This window comes from Haliotis rufescens, unplaced genomic scaffold, assembly GCF_023055435.1.
Source record: "Haliotis rufescens isolate VD_foot unplaced genomic scaffold, xgHalRufe1.0.p SCAF_1, whole genome shotgun sequence".
Lineage (NCBI taxonomy): Eukaryota > Metazoa > Mollusca > Gastropoda > Lepetellida > Haliotidae > Haliotis > Haliotis rufescens.
In genome coordinates, this window is record NW_025963779.1 from 6,064,949 (window position 1) to 6,086,816 (window position 21,868).

General features: G+C 40.6%; 1 protein-coding gene across 2 annotated transcripts; it reads left to right on the top strand.

Moving 5' to 3' along the window:
• Positions 1–2,968: 2,968 nt before the first annotated feature.
• On the top strand, positions 2,969–17,365 carry LOC125382076 (15-hydroxyprostaglandin dehydrogenase [NAD(+)]-like). Of its 2 annotated transcripts, none has more exons than XM_048400020.1 (8): positions 2,969–3,058; positions 7,654–7,762; positions 8,688–8,811; positions 11,933–12,039; positions 12,275–12,371; positions 13,589–13,665; positions 14,422–14,567; positions 15,451–17,365. In XM_048400020.1, the coding sequence occupies exons 2-8, from the start codon at positions 7,670–7,672 to the stop codon at positions 15,575–15,577; spliced, it is 771 nt and encodes a 256-aa protein (XP_048255977.1). In that variant the 5' UTR covers positions 2,969–3,058; positions 7,654–7,669; the 3' UTR covers positions 15,578–17,365. The 2 variants fall into 2 exon arrangements, with proteins under 2 accessions (XP_048255977.1, XP_048256011.1); XM_048400054.1 differs by lacking the exon at positions 15,451–17,365 and adding an exon at positions 15,366–15,387.
• The last annotated feature ends 4,503 nt before the right edge of the window (positions 17,366–21,868 follow it).

A 21,868-nucleotide genomic window follows, 5' to 3' on the forward strand; every position in this document is an offset into this window, starting at 1 on the left:
TGTGGCATTATTTGACATGTCATTTATACCAAGTTCTTTGATCAAACAATTAACGTATAATGATTATGTTATTTAAGGCCCTGTCGGTGGGAACAACTACAAGCCTTTCATGTAGGGCGAACAGACTTGCTGACAGCTTGAATGGGAGGAATGGGCTTATTCCAATTTCGTTTCCTCTTTTTAAGTTAGTGCATTCTACCAATGAACGTGCCGCCGATCAACGGAACTTGAATTTGAAGTTAAACTTTGGCTGCACTGACAGCAATGCCAGCCCACAAACAAGACATGCGTATCTAACCGTTGGACAATAGCATGCTAAGATTAACTCTACAACAGAGAGAACAAGCTGCTGGTATGATACATCAACGAGCAACGCATGACCACGCCGCAAGGAGTTTTGGCTGTAGACTTATGATAGTCACCAGGCGCATGGCCTGATTGAAGCGGGCGAGTGGAAGAAAGACAGGTCTTGGAGTGGCAGACCTCTTGTCATCACCATCCAGGAAACGCTGCGTGCGTATCCTCCATCTGAGGAATGATATTATCACTATGACGTCATCAGCTGAGCCTTCCTCCTAGTCGCTTGACAGTGTCCAGAAGAGTATGTCTGTAGAATATCAGAGCTGGCAGAGCTATACGATACGTAACGCTGACACACTGTATCGCTGTCGGAACAGAAACTGGTAAAGAGTCATGTTCACAGGAGAGAACAGATTCAATATTTTCCTGGCAGATGTAAGAACTTGTGTCAACCTCCAACAAGAAGAACGTTATTGCAATCAAGATGTCGAACCGTTTGGAGGTGTCAGCGTCTGTAGCGTGGCCAATGCGGCATCCTTACTCCTGCAATGCAGTATAATTCGTCCTGTCAATTCAGGACGAGGTGGGCATACACAATGCTGACTGACAGAGGTGACGTTCTGAAGGATTAAAGGGAGTTTCATGATTTCAGTCTTGATCGTTGATCGAATGCTGAATAATTGACCCCGTCGTCAAACTGCAAAGTCAATACCTTCTTTTTGTTCTCATTCATGGCACAACTTGTAATGGTGTTGATACATAATTCGTGTATGTTTATGTTGTATTTTATGCCAGGTGAGGGTAAGTGGCATTTCACATCACAATCAACAACTGTTTCAGTTCAGTCATATCACAGCTGGACAAAGTGAAGTCAACCTTGTCCAAGGATACGATTCAGGCACTTGAATGAGATGGTATCTTGAAATGGAAGTTTTGAAATGATTATCAATAAGTGTTACAGACATAATATCTATCATGCTCATGTCTCGATGTCAAAGATTACGGCTTTACTAACGAAATACTCTGTATTGAAGAGGATGGTCATATTGTGGTCGAAACTTTATTTTGAGACTGAGCAGATTTATTTTCAGGCAGATGGAGGATGAGTTCTTTATTTACACAAAATAATGAGCCGTTGAAACTCGAAACTTCATATTGTGTGTATCTGCATTGATCTATGATAGTTTATCGCAATCTCGACTTGTCAAATCTGGCTGCAAGACTTCGCAATCGCCAGAATGCGAGAATGCGAGAATGCGAGGTTTCATTATCAAGCGTTCTCGCGTTCTCGAACTTTGTGTATATTCAGTTTCTTCTCAGAGGTCGAGATCGTGAGTATGTTCCTCACTGTATGCTAAACGTCTCCGAGGTTCTGTTTGAAAAAAATCCCTAATGGCGTTTAAATTTTTCAACCAAAACCTCGGTGTGTTTTCTCCTATACTTACACGCACCATGCGGTGTCGCGAAATGGATTTGACCATGGACCTAAATAACCTTTCTTAGGTCCGTGGTTTGACATGTCCGGTCCCTGTCGGATGCACCGGTTGTACGTACATTGTTCGGGAACATTATCGCCGGTACACCAATATTTGTACATACATTCTTGCTTCAGCAACCCAGTGAGTAACAATTATGTGGAACAGAGAGAGAGAGAAAGAGAAAGAAAATTATTTTATTTACGTCTCACACACTGTACAACAATGACAATAAAAATACACAAATAGTGTGTACGGTGTCCGGACATTATGGCCTACGAGACACGCAGGACGTCACATACATATAAGTAAAAATGAGAAATATCACAGTACATACATACACATAAAAATGAGTTATCACCAGTGCAAGGTCAAAAGTTGAAAGGAGAACATTCTGATACTAAGAAATAAAATACATTGAACTAAGTTGGTAGAGACGAAAGACACAGTTGTCTTCGCTGGTACATGTGATGAAGAAGCGCGGCTAGGGGTCTAACCTCCCTATTGTTCCGCATTAAGAACACGGTCTGATCTGTATAAAGTTTGGAGATGATTGAGAAGCTAAATTCCATAAATCATAGCGTAAATCTGAAAAGAGAGAACATTCAGCAAAAAAGTGTATTTCATCCTCAACAGCATTGCAATTACAGAATTTACACATACGTTCAATAAGCGGTGTTTTGGGGCGGGTGAATCTTCCCAATTCTATTTCTAATGGCAGTGAGCTGCAGCGAAACTTACTTCATACACTGTGCTGACATCTGTTCATCAATAAACTGACATAGGGTTCTACTGATAAAGAATCTTTAAACAATCTGTATGTACGTAACTTATTACCATTTACCTGGCCCCTATCGTTCCAGAGCCCATGTAACCAATCATAATAGGATAACAGTGACTTTAGACAAGTTAAACTCTTCAGTAGAAATATTATTTAGATCATAAATTGGTAAATGTAAACTGACAAAGTAGTTGAAAACTGTATTATTCCAGGATCTACGGAATTTTACTGACCGTCTGCAAATAATACTCAGCATTCGGGAATGATCTGCAGCATGCAAACTGCGCCAGAACCGAAGAATTTCAACTTTTTGTTTTGTAAATGAGGATATTCACCCATCGCCCTGCAAACTGTCCCAGTTTAAGACAGGCTTCTGCACCGACCCAGTTCTGGTCGCTGCACACGATAGTGTCGAAGTTGAAAGTTGAAAGTTCTATATCTCGGGGTCGTTGACTCTGAGCAAATCCGAGACTTGCGATTGACGATTGCAGCGGGCAACGCGGTGAGTAACAATTATGTGGAACACAAATAGTATATTGGTTACATCCTGTCTATAACGCCGGCGTGCATACACACCAGACACTCATACTTGGACGTCTGTCGTACAGCACAAGGTAAACGGGTGAGGTCTGCATATAATTCAAGGCTAAAGTACAAGTAAATAGAATTTGTGGGTCAAGGTGACAAGCTATTGGATATGGAAGGGGTTTTGATGTGAACAGCAAATCCTGTAAATCCAACCGGTTAAATTATCTTATTTTGTCTTCTAGGGGTTCAAATCGTGAGGCCTTTGATTGTTTTTTGTAATGAGCAGAAGGAGTACAATACATCAGCGGCTTTGAATTTGTGCGAGTTAAGGAGGGGATTGCCTAAAAGTCGGGCCGGGCCGGGCCAGCGGGTAAAACTAAAAATGGATTACAGAATAATAAAACGAAACATGCATATCTAGGCAGATCTCAAATGTCCACATACGTATAGTTTTGCTCATTTAATTGAGTTTGAATCAAAATGCATCTTCAACAATGTAATAAACTGATAATTATGACTACATACCGTGAGTCCTCGTAGAAAAGTCAGTGTCTTGACTGTGTGTTTTCTTTGATGAGAATGTTTCTCACCCACTTTAGCGTGTAGGGGTGTGATGTCCTGGGCAGGAAACGACAGCGTTTTGACTACTCTTCTTTCATTAATTAACTTGTTGGGCATCCCTTATTAACCTTTACGAATTCATGTCAAACCAACACAGGATCGATGTTTTCTGGAAGTGGATATTCGCGAATGTCATAGGGCTGACACGACACGTGTTAATAACTGTCCTAGCACTTCTCAAGTTACTTATCATTCTTTATATCTAAAGACTTGTTTCATATCTAATTATATACCACTTTATTGTCTCATACTGCGATGTACCATCAAATGTGTTTACATCTGTAGCTTAGTATTTAAGCTACCCATATACCACTTTATAATGTCACAGTAAATCGCATTTAAAGAAAACAAGGTATTTACTTAGATATAGAACGTTCCTATAAATATAAACGCTATGCCGACAGATGGAAATGTGTATCACTATAGCTAGAAGCATTTGATACGTTTCAAATCTTATTTCGTTTAACGATTGCTCTTTTACATGTTACCTAGATCAGCGAGGCTTACACACAACTCCACTTTCTGGTTTTCGAGTGATTTACTCCGAAATACTTAATTATGGTGCACATTTTTGGTTGATGATTGTTCAGTAATGTCATGTGTGTATGTTGCATCAAACATATGTAGGTATGATCGCCGATAATGAAGTAATTAGCCAATAACACTTTGGCCCGGCCCGGCCCGACTTTTAGGCAATGCCGTTAAGGAGTGGTAGTTTATTCTTCCCCGCCCTTAAGGCGGGGAAGTATACGGGAAACGTTAATTTTGAAGTATGTATGTCGACATGTTGGTTTATTTGAAATTTCAAGCCACGCATTTACGGAAACAAAACATACAAATCATGTGCGTGGAATGTTGATGCTATTCTTTTCCAGCAATAAGAGATACTTCAAAATCGTCTTTATGTAGTTAATTGATGCATCTGGCCGTTTCTGGTCATTAGCTGACATTATTAAACCATTCATGTGTAATCCGATGTCCTTTCTTCCTCAAGGACTAATTTTCATGGTGTATACAAAAGACGAACTGTGCTCCGGAGATCGTAAATAACAGCATAATAAAAGTTCTGTTCTGAATATGCTTATTCATGAACAACGACGACATCTCAATTTAAATGTAATATGGCTGAATTCCACTTTCTACATACCACACTTTTGATTGTTTGGATGCTCATGTTCCCTGGAAATATTTGGAATAGTTACTATTCCGTATTTTGAGTTAACCCAGTCCCCCGTGTTTTTTTTAATCAGTGCACCCCACATAGCCACATGTGAAACGTTTGATAGCAAAGTCAAAGCAAAATCGGAGTAGTATGTCGCCGAATTTGCATCAAGGCTGTAGTATTTTTTAACCGTTTAATGGAATTCAATGTACAGCCGTAGCTCTGGTCACTCATATATTTTGTGTCCCATGGCTCAAATCTATTTGCGTCTGTACCGTGTTCCACTGACCTCGATAATCTGTTGGATGAAGGCACAGCTCTCTACAGTCACATAGTTAACACCGAAGGCTATGAGGGGTATTTAGGTCATAATAAGCTCCCAGCAGCAAATGCTTCAAGCGATATTGTCTACATAACGGATCAGTTTTATGGCTCCGTCACAGGTGCTCCAAACATTGAAGCAGGGAAAACAAATTTCATATAATCATTTCAACAAGCAATATTGATATCCCCGTCACTTTTGGTAACTTTTAATGATGTCTCCATTGCAATTTTTACCGATTTTGATTCGTATGCATTATTTGACTCTCATCAGCGGAATGGTTTGGGTCAGATTGATCCGAATGGACGAGCGGTTTTACTTCTGTTTAGTAGTACGGATGAATATTTATGTTACATCTTAACAGTATATCAGGCGACTATATATACTTGTCGTAAGAGGCGACAAACGGGATCGGATGGTCAGGCTTTAGATGATGCATGGCATCGATCCCAATTGCGTGGATCGATGCTCATGATATTAGGCACTGGATTGTCTGGTCCAGACTCGATTATTTACAGAACGCCGTCACATAGCTGGGATATTGCTTAGTGCGGCGTTAAACGACAAACCAATCAATCATCATCATGTGAACTCAAACCAGTCATTGTTACAAGTAAACCACATTCCACAACAGTTACTGACACTGGATAAAAAAAACAGTACATAGAAAGAAAAAAAAGTAACTCAACTCATCATGATCACAATTGCTATTCTTTGAAAGAAAGAAATACAAAAAAGAAACTGACCAAAAAACGTAAAACAAGAGACGAGGAATCTCCGTTATTGATTAGCCCCGGTATTGAAATGTTCTCCAACTACGTGATAATATTTTGAGTATGTGCATCTGTTGTTGTGACAAAAAGACCTTATCTAGTATAACGTGTTTGCCATATGGAGCCCTTAGTATTTTCATTTACATTATTATAACCAAATGCCAAGTGTAAAAACAATGTGATCTATTATTTGAGTATGTGCATCTGCCAATGTTGTTGGCAGTTTTGATACTATTTCCACATGTTTACATGTAAATTGCTTCCATTTCCTTCGATCTACTTTTTAAATGAGGACCCAGCTAGGTTAGAATAGGTCTTCAGCAACCTATGCTTGCCGTAATTTAAGAGGCGACGAACAGGATTGGGTAGTCAGGCTCGCCGATTTGGTCGATGCATAACATCATATTCCAATTGCATAGTTCGATGCTCTTGGTGTCAGTCACTGGATGATCTGGTACAGACTGGATTATTTACAGACCGCCGTCATATGGCTGGAATACTGCTGAGTGCGGCGTTAAACAAGAAACTATTTTTAAATAGACCTACCCTATGCAAATGTATCAACTGTGTTGCCCAATACTCAAAATAAATAATATTTTTTTCCACAACAGCGTTGTGTTATTTGTTGTTAATATAATTATGCTCCATCATGCCTTGCAGTAACATCATAATTATGCGTTTGTGAGGCATCACATATGGCGGGGAACTTTGATGCTCTGCATCAATGTTTTCTTGTCGAATATGGTGAGGGTGTATGGGTGAAGGTAGGTTTCTGTGCGTGTGTGTTGTTTAATCTGTCGCACCTTAGTTGTGAAAAGTTGCGTCCCTTAGCCTTGCGATTCGGGGTAGAATAGGTCTTCAGCAACCCATGCTTGTCGTTAAAAGTTACTATCGTAAGGAGCGACTAATGGGATCGGATGGTCAAACTCGCTGACTTGGTTGATGCATGTCATCGTATCCCAATTGCGTATACTGATGCTAATGATGTCAATTACTGGATTGTCTTGTCCAGACGTGATTATTTGCAGACCGCCGTCATAAAGCTGGAATATTGCTGAGTGCGGCGTTAAACAACAAGCAAGGAAACCCTTCCCCTTCCCCGCAAGTGCTGATTGTGGATTTGAATCTAATAGTTACATCACTTGATCCTCCTCAATGTCCACGCTCGTGGATTATACCGATAGACGTCCGGAGCAGCCCGACTTTGCTTTCCACTGGAATAAAGATGACACACCGTGGTGCATCAGGGGTTGTCTTTAAAGTGACGAGAAGCAATACTCACTCACCCATCCACAACGTGAAATTCGACACGTTCCAACAGGTTATTTCAGAAGCACTAGGCAAAACGTCAAGTGCTAGTTATGATTTTTGGAAGGCTTTGTGATAAGGGCTTTCACTAATAGTTTCAGTACATATTTTGAAAATAGATTTGATTTATTCAATTGTACACAGTTTATATTACGGAGTAAAGGTATATGAAACAAATGAAATGACATTTAATATATATTTGGCCATGACGTATGATTTAAATTGTTTTCTATGTACCCCATGCAATAATCATGTTATTAGTTTTACAGCTGTTGTGGAAATTTAATGTTGTTTTCAGTCCGATGTATTAACATACACCTATTGTAGCCCTGTTCACAGAGCAGTATAGTAATTACATTTATGTATAATATGTACACCTTCAGCATTCCTGTCGTCGACATGCAGCTGAAAGATAAGGTCGTGTTCATCACTGGAGGTGCACAGGGGTTCGGGAAGGCCGTGGCTGAAGCTGTGCTGAAGAAGGGTGCAAAGGTAAAAGTGTTCTTGAAATACAACCCAAACAAACAAAACACTTCAACATTTTTTTAGTAGCATTTCTTAGCGCGTTATATGTGAGGAGTAATACCCTCTTGCTCTGATCACATCTATCACGACTGATAGTGAGAATATTCCTTTTACAGAGAAATTTACAGATGAGTTCAAGATATTTATGTCAGATACCAATATTATTTTCGAGACAATAATTGGATTCTATTGGTTTATTCTGTAGGCGAATTTGTACGAGTCTCCCAAACATGGCTTTGCTTGTCTGTTACTCAAAAGGTTATAATGCATATCTTTTCAGCAATCAACAAACCCCTACACTTTTACATGTTACTAGTGACAATGTCTCAATCTTTTTAAAACCAAGTATCAGTGTGAAGACCTGAGGAAGTCGCGTCACGTGAACTCTAAACGAACTTTTACCGCCCAATCTAAATGGAAGCCGCGTGGGTTCAGTCAGACGTTACCTACCAAAACGATTCGGCTTCATTTCTATACTTCCTCCATTTTTGAAATTTCAGTCTTATCAAAGGAAAGCCGCCCCAGAACACAAATGCACTCTTGATGGTAACCCTTTAGGGTGTAGATGCCCTGGCGATCATCACATGAAGGATGTATACAATATCCTCAGCAAGACAATAGCGTGGCTTTATTGTTTTGCATTCGGAACTTCCCGATATCAACATGTTCCAGATATAGTCGTTTTATGGTGGTGTTCTCAGATCTTCACGCAAAGCTTTTTCGTATTGGAATGAAATATCTGATTTCTATAAGGTTTCTTAGATGTAAGAAGACATGCACAAATGGTGTTAATGACCTACTTGTATAATAGTCTATGTCTGTTTCACCCATCAAGCAAGGATCTGAACAAAGAAGATACACTGTCTGACATATTAATTCCTTTTCTGGTCAGGTTTGTGTCGCTGATGTCAAAGTGGACCAAGGGGAGGCAACTGCCAAGGAACTACAAGCGTCCAGTGGAGCAGACAATGTCCTCTTTGTGAAATGTGACGTGTCTGATGCTTCTGTTTTTGAAGGTAAGACTTTAAATATATTGACACCATCATGTACATGCACATCCATGTGGGAAGCCAGTGTTACTACAGTTGTAGTTGGGGTGAGATACTAAATATACTGACACCAACACGACATACATATCCATGTGGGAAGCCAGTGTTACTACAGTTGTAGTTGGGGTGAGATACTAAATATACTGACACCAACACGACATACATATCCATGTGGGAAGCCAGTGTTACTACAGTTGTAGTTGGGGTGAGATACTAAATATACTGACACCAACACGACATACACATCCATGTGGGAAGCCAGTATTACTACAGTTGTAGTTGGGGTGAGATACTAAATATACTGACACCAACATGTACATACACATCCATGTGGGATGCTAGTCTGATGCTACTGTGCTTGAGGGGGGAGATACTTTACTGTATCTGATAATGGGAAGGTTTCAGTTCTTTACAAATAGCTTGGCGTCGCCCTTGTCTATAAGAAGTCGAGTCAGAACTGACCATCGGTGTTCTGGACACATTACTTGGCTAACTGTTATCAATATTACAATAATAGTCTAAGACACCCAAAGGCAGGGTCCAACAAGGGCTTAGCTGAGACATTTTACAAGTGTAGGTAACTTTGAAAACGTAAACGGCGAAGTCTGTGCGCGAGGACGCTAGCGGACAGTTTACATATCTGTGCTTGTAGACCTCTCCGTCTTTTCCATTTGTTTCATTTTGTCGCTCAGTCCGACATCTCCTTGCATTTGGCAACCCTGTGACTGGCAAGGCAGACTTTTATGTGTAGGCAATTGTATAGACACTTTCACAAATTGTATTCTGAACTGTATTGACATTGTGGTGTAATGTGTCAATGAACACATTACAGGAAAACTTGCAATGTTTAAGTACCGTTTGTAAGAGACGCAAATATTTACTTTGAAGATAGAACTTAAAAATGGCATTATATGATAAAGGAAATCATACTTGTGATTTCTGGGATGGAAAATATCCTATATTAGGAATGAACATTATGTTTAGCTGTCTCGCGAAATACCATGCCAAAACACACCTCTGTATATGTGAATCATTGATCACAATACGTTATTACAGTTACAGGAGGTGCAGCAAAGCGAAATAAAAACATATGAAAACAAGGATCAGTTGGCTACAATGTATATTTTGGTATTGCGAACAAACAGGTATTAATAAATAAAACCGACAGAATCATTTCCCTTATCACAATATATCATCTACATCATATGCATGTGTTTATGAATCACAATAAAAAAAGGATGATACCAGGTGTTCGCGACAAGTTAAGTACATCCTGCGCCATTGGTGGCACCCATCACAAACACACACATGCAAAGGCAATTACATTGTTCACCTTTGTTCAATTTTTATATGGTCCTCCACATGTCGAACAAAATTTGTTTTGGAAGCTTTACTGAGGCCTTGAATGTTGAAAGGGTGTTTGAGCAAGAATCATATGACGCTTTTTGAAATTTTCGTAAATGGAACGTGCTCGATGTTTGTTTGTTTCTTTGCTTGTTGTTTCACACCGCACTCAGCAATATTCCAGCTATATGACGGCGGTCTGTATAAATAATCGAGTCTCGACCAGAAAATCCAATGATTGACATCATGAGCATCGATCCACGCAATTGGGATCGATGACAGGCATCAAGCAAGTCAGCGAGCCTGACCACCCGATCCCTTTAGTCGCCTTTTACGACAAGCATTGTCGTTTTTAACGGCAAGTATGGGTTGCCGAAGACCTATTCTACCCCGGAATCTTCACGGGTCTGGTCTCTTTTAGTTCTAGTTTAGGTGGGTAAATGAATGGAAATGTTGAAGGACATTGTCCATTGGTTCATTTTGAATGATATCATCGCTATACCTGAAGCTTAAGTTAAGTAAGTTTAAATTACCTTGCTTTCATTCTGCCAGTCTGAGCAGAGTTTCCGATTCAAATGCATAATGAAATATTCTTGCTGAAACGTCCTTTCCCCAAATTTCACAAGTTATGACAGTAGACTTCACTTGTCATTTGCTTTCATTTTTGACAAATTGTCCTGAACGTTTGAGGTGAAGTGGCGTGAAATGGGGTTTAACGTCGCGTGAAAGATTATTGCACTTATATTGCGACGTGCATGCACGTGTGTGTGGCTTCTTGTAGTAGTCCGGACTGGTGCCGATTTCATGGTGCTAGCCCACTGAGACCCCATGCCGCTGTTTTCCATGAATACCCCACGCAGGCATAGTATACTGTACTTGTTTTAACCACTTAACGCCAAGCACCAGACAGGGCAACAACAAATACTTTCTTTTAACGTCTTTTGGTATGACGCGGCCGGGGATCGAACACCCGGACATTCCGTTCTCCGAGCGGACGCTCTACCACTAGACCACGGAGGCGGCCCTAAACGTCTGAAGATATATATGTTAATGGGTATAGTCACCACGTGAGAAAAGACCCATGGTTCAAGTTTGTCCTTAAGCTTGTCGTGTTGGATAGTCGTGTACAAAGTTGAAAAATCAAAAGTTTTTCGATAATTGAACTTGGTCCTTTTCCGAGATTGCAAAATTTTAAGCAAATCCTTTGAATTTTTTAGAATACACGTTATTAATACCACGTGTCTCAAATACTTTCTGTGAAAGAAATGCCTTGATTGTATTAAGGATTACGTTTAATCTTTGAGACATGTATTTGGTCTACATTTGTTTGACCTAACAATATATCGCTCTTTGTATGGATTTATAAGGACCAATTAACACCAATTTGTATTTTCAAATCCAATTAAAACCAAGTCTGGGATATGACATGACAAGTCATGGTGCCCCGACGGCGAGCGCAGATTCTCACTCATGTTATACGGAGATCATGATCTTTGTTAATGAATAGCCAAATGAATCGTTATATATATACAAGGGATTCTGAAATGTTTTGAATAACTATCAATATATTCAAAATCCATTTGACAATATCATCTGTTGAACATCCATAACTCTAATGTCTAATGATAATAAGCCTGACCATATTGTTCAGTGAAAGTCAACGTTCTTAATTTGCATCACATAACTTGCAGCTTCATTTCCTTCAACTTCACCATAAAACATATGTGAGCATTTTGTCACACAGATGCTTTCAAAGCTGCCGTCTCCAAATTTGGTCACGTTGATGTCATGTGCAACAATGCGGGCATCTTGGATGAACGAATATGGGAAAAACAGCTCGAAATCAACATCGTAAGTGTTTGGAATCTTAGCTTTCATCCACAAAAAGTTTCATTTGTCACCATTTTACCATGTCTTCATCGGTAAGTTATTGCCGTACTATATCTTGACTTGACACAGTTGGTAAACATACATTATCTAACATGTGTACGCAGCGTTATTCTGCATGACTAACTTGCATGTATCACCCCTTCATAAATGTTATATCTTTTTACCGTCGTATGTCGTTATTGCTGTCTACTTCCAGGGTGGCGTTGTGCGGGGGACCATGATGGCGCTGAATCACATGAGGAAGGATAAAGGGGGTAGAGGCGGTGTCATCATCAATACCGCTTCAACTGCAGGTATGAAGTGGTCATCCTTGTGGTACAGTAACCTTTCTGCTGGACCTCAGAGAACAAGCTTGGGTAATTGGTAAGCGTGTGGGTAATGGGGTGAGACTGGATGAGATGGGGTGAGACTGGATGAGATGGGGTGGGACTAGATGAGATGGGATGGGACTGGGTGAGATGGAATGGGATTGGATGGGACTGGATGAGATGAGATGGGACTGGATGAGATGGGGTGAGATGGAATGGGATTGGATGGGACTGGATGAGATTGGATGGGACGGGATGAGATGGGATGGGACTTGGTGAGATGGGATGGGACTGGATGAGATGGGATGGGACTGGATGAGATGGGATGGGACTGGATGAGATGGGACAAGACTTGATGAGACGGGATGGGACTGGATGAGATGGAATGGGATTGGACTGGATGAAATGGGATGGGACAGGATAAGATGGGATGGGATGAGTTGGGATGGAACTGGATGAGATGAGATGGGACTGGATGAGATGGGATGGGACTGGATGAGATGGGGTGAGACTGGATGAGATGGGATTGGACTGGATGAGATGGGATGGGACTGGGTGAGATGAGATGGGATGAGATGGGATGGGACTGGATGAGAGGGGATGGGATGGGACTGGATGAGATGGGGTGTGATGGGATGGGACTGGATAAGATGGGATGGGACTGGATGAGATGAGATGGGATGAGATGGGATGGGACTGGATGAGATAGGATGAGATGGGATGGGACTGGATGAGATGGGATGGGACTGGATGAGATGAGATGGGATGAGATGGATGGGACTGGATGAGATGGGATGGGACTGGATGAGATGGGATGAGATGGGATGAGACTGGATAGGATGGGATTGGACTGGATGAGATGGGATGAGACTAGATAAGATGGGATGGGACTGGATGAGATGGGATGGGATGGGACTGGATGAGATGAGATGGGATGAGATTGGATGAGATGGGGTGAGACTGGATGAGATGGGGTGGGACTGGAGGAGATGGGATGGGACTGGAGGAGATTGGATGGGACTGGATGAGATGGGGTGGGACTGGATAAGATGGAATGGGGGATGTAGGTTTGAGGAAGAGGAAGCTAATTCATGTGCTCACATGTACATCTTATGATGTGATACTGTAACTTGATTCAATATGAACCTCTTCTGAATGTTACTTAACTTTCAAAGTAATTCTTTCTTTCGCTCTTTATTAAGGCTTGCTCCCCTCCTTCTGGTTCCCTGCATATGCAGCCAGTAAGAGTGCCGTTTACCATTTCACGGCGAGTTGGGCAGTAAGTCAATTTCAAATATTTGTTATTCATTATACTCTTGTATACACACACTTGTAATCATTACAACTCCCTCTCGCTCTCTTGTATTATGACAAATTATATGACAAATAAATAGTGTCGTGCTTACAGTACAGACAAACATAGCGTATATTGGGATCCTCTATTCAGACAAAGCTGATATGTGTTGCCATTCAGGAGAGATTTATTTCCCTTTAATTAACGCGCATCTTGACAATAATCAGTGCAGACATGTTCAGGCTCCCTGTTCGAATAAGGCCGTAATGACGTTTGACTCTTTACTCCAAATTACACCCAGTCAAGAATCTAATTATGTAACGCCTAATGTACTCTTTACTCTTTTTCACAGCTATTGTGCCCTTTACGCCAAATGTAGTTTGTTTCGGCGGATAATCAAGACTGGTTAATCCATTACATTTGCAATGTATGTTTACTCTCTTTTAATACTCCTGCTCTTTCTGTGTCTGCCCCCCCTCCCCTCCCCCCAACACACACACACACTCCCTCTCTCTCTCTCTGGATATGCGAGTATGTAGGGATGCATACCCACATTAACCCAATGTATTAAAGTACGCGTTATGCTGAAGCACATGGCAGTGTAAGCTCTTGTGTCATGTTATGGAAATAACAAAGAGAGAGTTGTGTTTCAGGCCGCTATGAAACTGTAGTTATAAAGATTTTAATAAGTGTATGATGCTTAACTATCGCATACACTATGAAATATCATTGTGTCACCAGAAAAACCCTGATATGAAGTCAGCTGATGTTCGAATGATTAGTATCTGCCCGTCGGGAGCTAAGACGGCTCTTCTGGATATGGCTGAAGAAAAGATTATAAACTACGAAAATTTCAAGCAGTTTATGGAACGTTCTAAATATTGCAGGTAAGTATAGCTCTGTTGTACATAAAATGAATAATGGTATTTGCAAATATGTGACGTATCTCTTGTTTGTAGACCAATACCATACGCTCTGAACCGTAGCAGCACTTGTTGCTTGTGAGTGAGTGAGTGAGTTGGGTTTAACGCCTCTTTTAACAGTATTCCAGTTATATCGCGGCGTGTCAGCTTAATGTGGGAGGAGAGCCCGAAGTGATGCAGTCTCAGGCGTTTACCACCTCGGTGAAACCCACGAGCACAGGTATGGTGCTGACAAACCTAGAAACATAATCGGGGCGAACCGGGATTCGATTCATAGGTTTCTGGCGTGCCCAAGGGACGCACCTCTGCACAGCGAATCGCGGCGCCTCAGACGACTGGACCACCCGTGGCCCCCTTCTTGCTTGTGACCAATGAAATAATATCATAGAAAGTTATCAATCCGTAAGCGTCCAGTACCCAAAAACTAAAAAGGCATGGTTTCAATCATACCCTTTTATACAAATTGTGAGTGGCGGGTGCTACCGATAGGGCAGGATATGTTTATCCTTTTCACGAACGCCTGATATCATCATTGATTTTCAGTGATCCATTCCTATAATTGCCACTGCTATTTTGCCGTATATATTTCCATATGTGTTTTTGACATTCCATAGCACTGATATCCATATCTCCACAAGTGGTTTTAACTTGATCTGTCCATACAGGTATGCACGAATATTAACATTATCAATATATATATATATATATATATATATATATATAAACCGATACTATAATAAGAAATGACACGTTTTCCCTCAGTGAGTAAGACACCTTCCACCTGGGAGCTGATGAACTTGGGCCAATGTCATGGTGCGCTTGTCCACGTGTCTTCTGTATTTTGAAGGGTAGACCAGGTGGTGGAGGCATTCCTGCTGGCAATGGAGGACGACACCATCCACGGCACAGCCATCACCATCAAAAGTAAAGAAGGTGTAGAAAAGATGAAGATGTCGCTGGTCCCCGCGGAGTAATACCAAAATATATATACCCCCAAAATTGACCCAAGAAAATAGCCAACATACAAACATTAAAAATGCCCCTTTGTAGATATATTATTCGAAAGGTAGCACACAAGCTTTTCTTATAATTTTTCGGAATCCGGTAAGAATAAATAAATAATAATATCACTGTAGTCAACAGTTTAAAACATGAAAGGAAAAGGCCACTTAAAAGTCAGCGATTTTATATTTAGATATTTTGTACATATATCCCGCGGACTAAAAACTAACACTAAATTGTGTCGATTTGATAAGGTATGGTGTCATCAAGAGAAGATACATGCTATTACATTAAAGTCAGACAAGTTCAGAGCAGTAGATGTTTAGAGTGTTCTTAATTAATTTTGTGAGAATTTAAGAGCAAATCAAGAATAAAACGTAAAATGTCTGAAAAAAGGAATATAAACGCTTTCATTATAGTATGAACCTTCGTAGAGTGTGGGCCAAACTGTATCAACGTCGGAGCTTCATATACAATGTTTGGCCCTCACTCCTTCAATGCTCAGACTCCAATAAACCCACACATTGTGAAAGTCAATTTTTAAATGAACTTTGGTATGTGTTTAGTTAGCTGTGATACCCTCAAAGCGTTTATATTCCTTTTTTCAGGTTTGCTCTTTATTTGCTTTTATATAACTATTTTAAACCTCGGAGGTTGTAGGTCTATTCACAATTCTATTTTGTACGTCTGACTTCTTGTTTACACTAACACTAACACTAACACAAAGTATACAACAACCGTTATCGCTAAATAAAGTAGTTCCTCAAAATGAGAGGTGACATGAGCGAATGTTTACTCACAGTGACAACTTTTGTCGTTTGTTTAGAGTAAATATACTCAAATAATATCATTATTAGATGAGAAAGGATTATTTAGAACTACCTCAGTTAATCAGTCATAGTGATAGTTCGTCGTAATACACTTGCATTAAGTTCAAGACATCTAAATGGCCCACGTGATAAACGTGACGGGAGAGATTTCCGAAAGTGTATAATGAACCTGTGGAAAATGGAAGTCATCATTGATCAATTGACCGACCATTGAAAGGTGAGTGTAAAGATATGTCCAACAGATACTAAGGTGAATTCATAGATTCCTGCAGACTGCCACTAGAGACTGTAGACTAGAGTTCAAGTAAAATGACTGAAAAAATCCTTTTGCGTACACCACTACATTTGTAAAAATGTCCCGCGCACTACATTGCTGATTACCGAATACCCTCTCAGTAGATCCTGAATCGAAAAAACCCACCAAAAACAAAACAAAAAGTGGTAGCAAAACTAGACTTAAAGCTGAGAATTTTCTGTATGCACAGTATCTCTGAGCACGGAAATTAATTGAGTCCTCATTTTGAAAAAAAGAAGACTATTAGTACATTATATACGCCTTTTGTTTATGAAAACAGGATAGATGACATAAATGAAAATGTCTTAGTCATGAAAAATTAAAAATAATTTTTTTTATCAAGTACATGCATTTGCCTCGGGAATGATTATACGATATATGTCAATGTGACAAAAAGTATTTGTGTTTTTACATTCGGTGGGGAGGGAAGCTTTCGAAAGGATGGGGTTGGGGTGGTTTGTTCTGTCTTAATCTGGGATACATTATTGTTCGACAAATAAAATAAATTGTTTAGGTTAGAAAAATGTGAATTTGGTGTACATTTTGAGAGAAATTATAATGTGACTGGTATTTTTAGTGTGATATTGTCAGTTTTAGTTCATTTATTTGTTGTAACATAAATTGATTTTATTCTTCGTTTGTGTCTCTCTCTAATACACGCACAGGTCGATTTTTAGCAAATTTATTTTACCTAATAAAGTCGATATATTTACTTTAATATCATAGATACAAATATGAAATTTTGGAGCTCGAAAGTCAAATGTTGTCGGTGTAAAGAGGCATTGGAAACTGTTCATTGTCATGTCACATAAGGCCACAGGTGGCGCTGCACTCATGTGACCGCCCCGGGCAGCAATCACAGCTCTGGATCTTCTCCGCACTGACTGGATAAGTGTTGGTCAGTTGTGGAAGTGTCTGCGGCGTGTTCTGACGTTGACGTACACGTCGATCGAGTTCATCTCAGAGGTGTTCGATTGGCTTCATGAGATCGACGGCCAAGACAAACGTTGATGTTGGCATCATTAAGGTAGTCTACCGTGACACGAGCTGTGTGCGGTGGAGCGCTGTTAAAACAGCTCCCTGTGGCGGTCAATGATTGGTAGAAGGTGAGGTTGAAGAATTTGATTCATGTAGCGTTTTGCTGTCAAATTTCGCTGAACCACAACCAAGTCAGATCTTGTGGCGGAGGATATGGTCACCTACACCATGATACTACCGCCACCGAATTTGTCGAATTCACGTACACAATGTGGGGCAAAACGCTCATGTCGACGACGATAAACCTGTTGTCTTCCATCTCGCCGGTGAAGAAGAAATCGTGATTCATCGCTTAGCCACACCCATGTCCAGTTTCTCAAATTCCAAGGCTGTTAGGTAAGGCACCAACGCAAGCGTCGCTGTCGATTGATCTGTTGTTAAACGGGGACGATAACTGGTCTTCTGGGTCGGATTTCAGCTTCGCTGACAGTCTGGACCGATATCCTCCTCAAACCAGGGATGCGTCCTGTAGTCACCGTAGCTGTGGCATTGAGATGACGTAGGTGGAACAGTCGAATGTAACGATCCTCTAAAGGGGTGGTAACTCTTGGTCGGCCGGTTCTCGGACGGTCTGCAGTGGAATTGAACATTGTGTTTCGGTCCCAAAGGCGGCAAATGGTGCTGTGGCGGACGGAGAAGTGGCCTGCAACAGAAGATTCCCCATTTTGGATACGTCCTATGGCGATGTTCCGATCGGCAGCGTTTCGACATTTTCGAAATTGTTGACAATTGAATGACAAATTATTGGCTTATGTTTGCCTTTTTATAGCCACTACTACGAGTTACGAATGTCATCTTGCACATGCATTTTGCTTTACTGTTTTCTTCCATGACATTTTTGAACAACTGTGAAAACAATGCCGTTTAAAACATTGCAAATCGACAATGGCTGCGTTTTCACACAGTTTGTCGAATATCTGGCCACCAGCATTTCCAGTAACATATATCCAGTTCGATTTGTGTTGGCAGGTTCAATGAACTACATACTACCTGTGCATTTCTATTTTTGAAGAGTGTATATGGCAGTCAATGTTAATAATGATGGATGTTTTTTGCCAAGACGAGAAGAGCCACTATGCAGGTAGTAAGCTAAATGCCCGCCACTAATATCCCTCTTACGATCAAAGAAATATATATTATTAAAATTGTTTACACGGCAATATCAACTGAACCAACCATCACCAGACAACACAATTTCAACCCATAACATTCATTTGTATAGAAAACAAATTTAGTTTAAATAGCCCTATGCAAATCGTTTGGCATAAAGACAACACAATTCACAATGTTTTGACAATGGTAAGCGTCAATCTACACCTGGCACAACTCTCGGTAGTTTCCGGAATACGAGTAGGTTTTAACGTTTTTTGTCACTAATATTGCCTTATTTTTTTCCCTTCAAGATACTTGGTTTAATATGCATTATAAATTATTCAATTCCATATATATAGTTTACGTGCGTGAGTTAGGTTTAACTCCCCTTTGAACAGTATTCCAGTTATATCACAGCGTGTCAGCTTAATGTGGGAGGAAAGCCCGAAGTGAGGCAGGTCTCAGACGTTTACCACTTTGGTGAAACCAACGAGAATGGGTATGGTGCTGACAAACCTAGAACCCTGAATCGAACCCTTTGCACAGTGAATTGCGACACCCTAGATGACTGGCAACCACGCCACCATAAAGAAACAGATCATCAAGACGGGGAGCATAATTGTTGCCAATGGGGATGCCTTCTTATTGTCTGACTGAGTGTGTGAGTTGGGTTTAACGCCCCTTGTAACAGTATTGAAGTTATATCACGGTGTGTCAGCTTCACGTGGGCGGAAAGCCCCATATGATGCAGGTCTTAGACGTTTACTTTGGTGAAACCCACGAGTTTGCTCACAAATCTAGAAGCATAAACTGTGCGAATCGGGATTCAAACCGACAATCATGCGTGCCCAGCGAATTGCGTCACCTTAGACGACAGGGCCACCTTGTGCCCCCTTCTTGCCTAAATGGCCTGTCCCCAAATTTTACATAGATGTTAGGACAGCATTTCAGATATTTAAAATCATGAAATAAACCTGACTAAGTGAGTAATTATTGTTCAACGCCACATCAGCAATCTTCCAGCTATTTGCGACGAAAACATACACAAATATATAACATCAACACTAGAGAATATCCGTCGAAACAGAGTGAAATATGTAGTGAGTGAGTATGGATTAACGCCGCTTTTAGCTTCATTCCAGCTATATCGGGGCAGGGAGACACCCGAAAACAGAACATTGAATATAGAAGTATTATAAAGCATTTTTAGACCATTTTTAAAAGACCACAAAGCTGTCTCGGGCAAAACAGTGTCTATTTTGTACATTCAACATTTGTATGGTAAATGGTATCAAGCTTGTGATATGTCTCGGGGGAAAAACTGTCCAAAAGGAGACAGATCGACTTGGTTCATGTAAATAAAGCGACAAAACCTTTTCCATATCCAATAGAAATCTCTGCATAACGCACTATATCATGAGCATATGTTTATGAATCCCTCAGGCCTTCAATGGCGTAACATTGATCAAATAACTTCTGAGCAAGAGTTATACGACGCTCTTTGAAATCTTGGTAGAAAGTTCATGGTCGAGTGTGTCTCAAAAGTTGTGTAATGTACACTGTATCTGTAGTCAAGACGTGTTTATAACAAAAGCCCCAAGGATCAAGGAATGAAGTTTTTCCTTAAGCTTGTCATGTTGGATAGTGGTGTACAAAGTTGAAAAATCAACTGTTTTGACAGAATGAAACTTGGTTCTTTTGTGAGATTACAAAACGTCAAACAAATACTTTGAGTTTTTGAGAATCCATATGATATTAATTCCACCTGTCTTAAATACTTTCTGTGAATATAAAGAAAGTCCTTCCTTGATTGTATTAAGGATTATGGTTAGTCTTTGAGAAAGGGATTTGGTGGTACATTTGCTGGACTCGTCAATCTCTCTCTCTCTCTCTCTCTCTCTCTCTCTCTCTCTCTCTCTCTCTTTGTACGGATTTTTATGTAGCTTTGGAATCCGGTACAAAAGAGGATACATGTGGCATTATTTGACATGTTATTTATACCAATTAACGTATAATGATTATGTTATTTAAGGCCCTGTCGGTGGGAACAACTACAAGCCTTTCATGTAGGGCGAACAGACTTGCTGACAGCTTGAATGGGAGGAATGGGCTTATTCCAATTCCGTTTCCTCTTTTTAAGTTAGTGCATTCTACCAATGAACGTGCCGCCGATCAACGGAACTTGAATTTGAAGTTAAACTTTGGCTGCACTGACAGCAATGCCAGCCCACAAACAAGACATGCGTATCAAACCGTTGGACAATAGCATGCTAAGATTAACTCTACAACAGAGAGAACAAGCTGCTGGTATGATACATCAACGAGCAACGCATGACCACGCCGCAAGGAGTTTTGGCTGTAGACTTATGATAGTCACCAGGCGCATGGCCTGATTGAAGCAGACTGGGTGGAAGAGAGACAGGTCTTGGAGTGGCAGACCTCTTGTCATCACCATCCAGGAAACGCTGCGTGCGTATCCTCCATCTGAGGAATGATATTATCACTATGACGTCATCAGCTGAGCCTTCCTCCTTGTCGCTTGACAGTGTCCAGAAGAGTATCTCTGTAGAATATCAGAGCTGGCAGAGCTATACGATACGTAACGCTGACACACTGTATCGCTGTCGGAACAGAAACTGGTAAAGAGTCATGTTCACAGGAGAGAACAGATTCAATATTTTCCTGGCAGATGTAAGAACTTGTGTCAACCTCCAACAAGAAGAACGTTATTGCAATCAAGATGTCGAACCGTTTGGAGGTGTCAGCATCTGTAGCGTGGCCAATGCGGCATCCTTACTCCTGCAATGCAGTATAATTCGTCCTGTCAATTCAGGACGAAGTGGGCATACACAATGCTGACTGACAGAGGTGACGTTCTGAAGGATTAAAGGGAGTTTCATGATTTCAGTCTTGATTGTTGATCGAATGCTGAATAAGTCAATACCTTCTTTTTGTTCTCATTCATGGCACAACTTGTAATGGTGTTGATACATAATTCGTGTATGTTT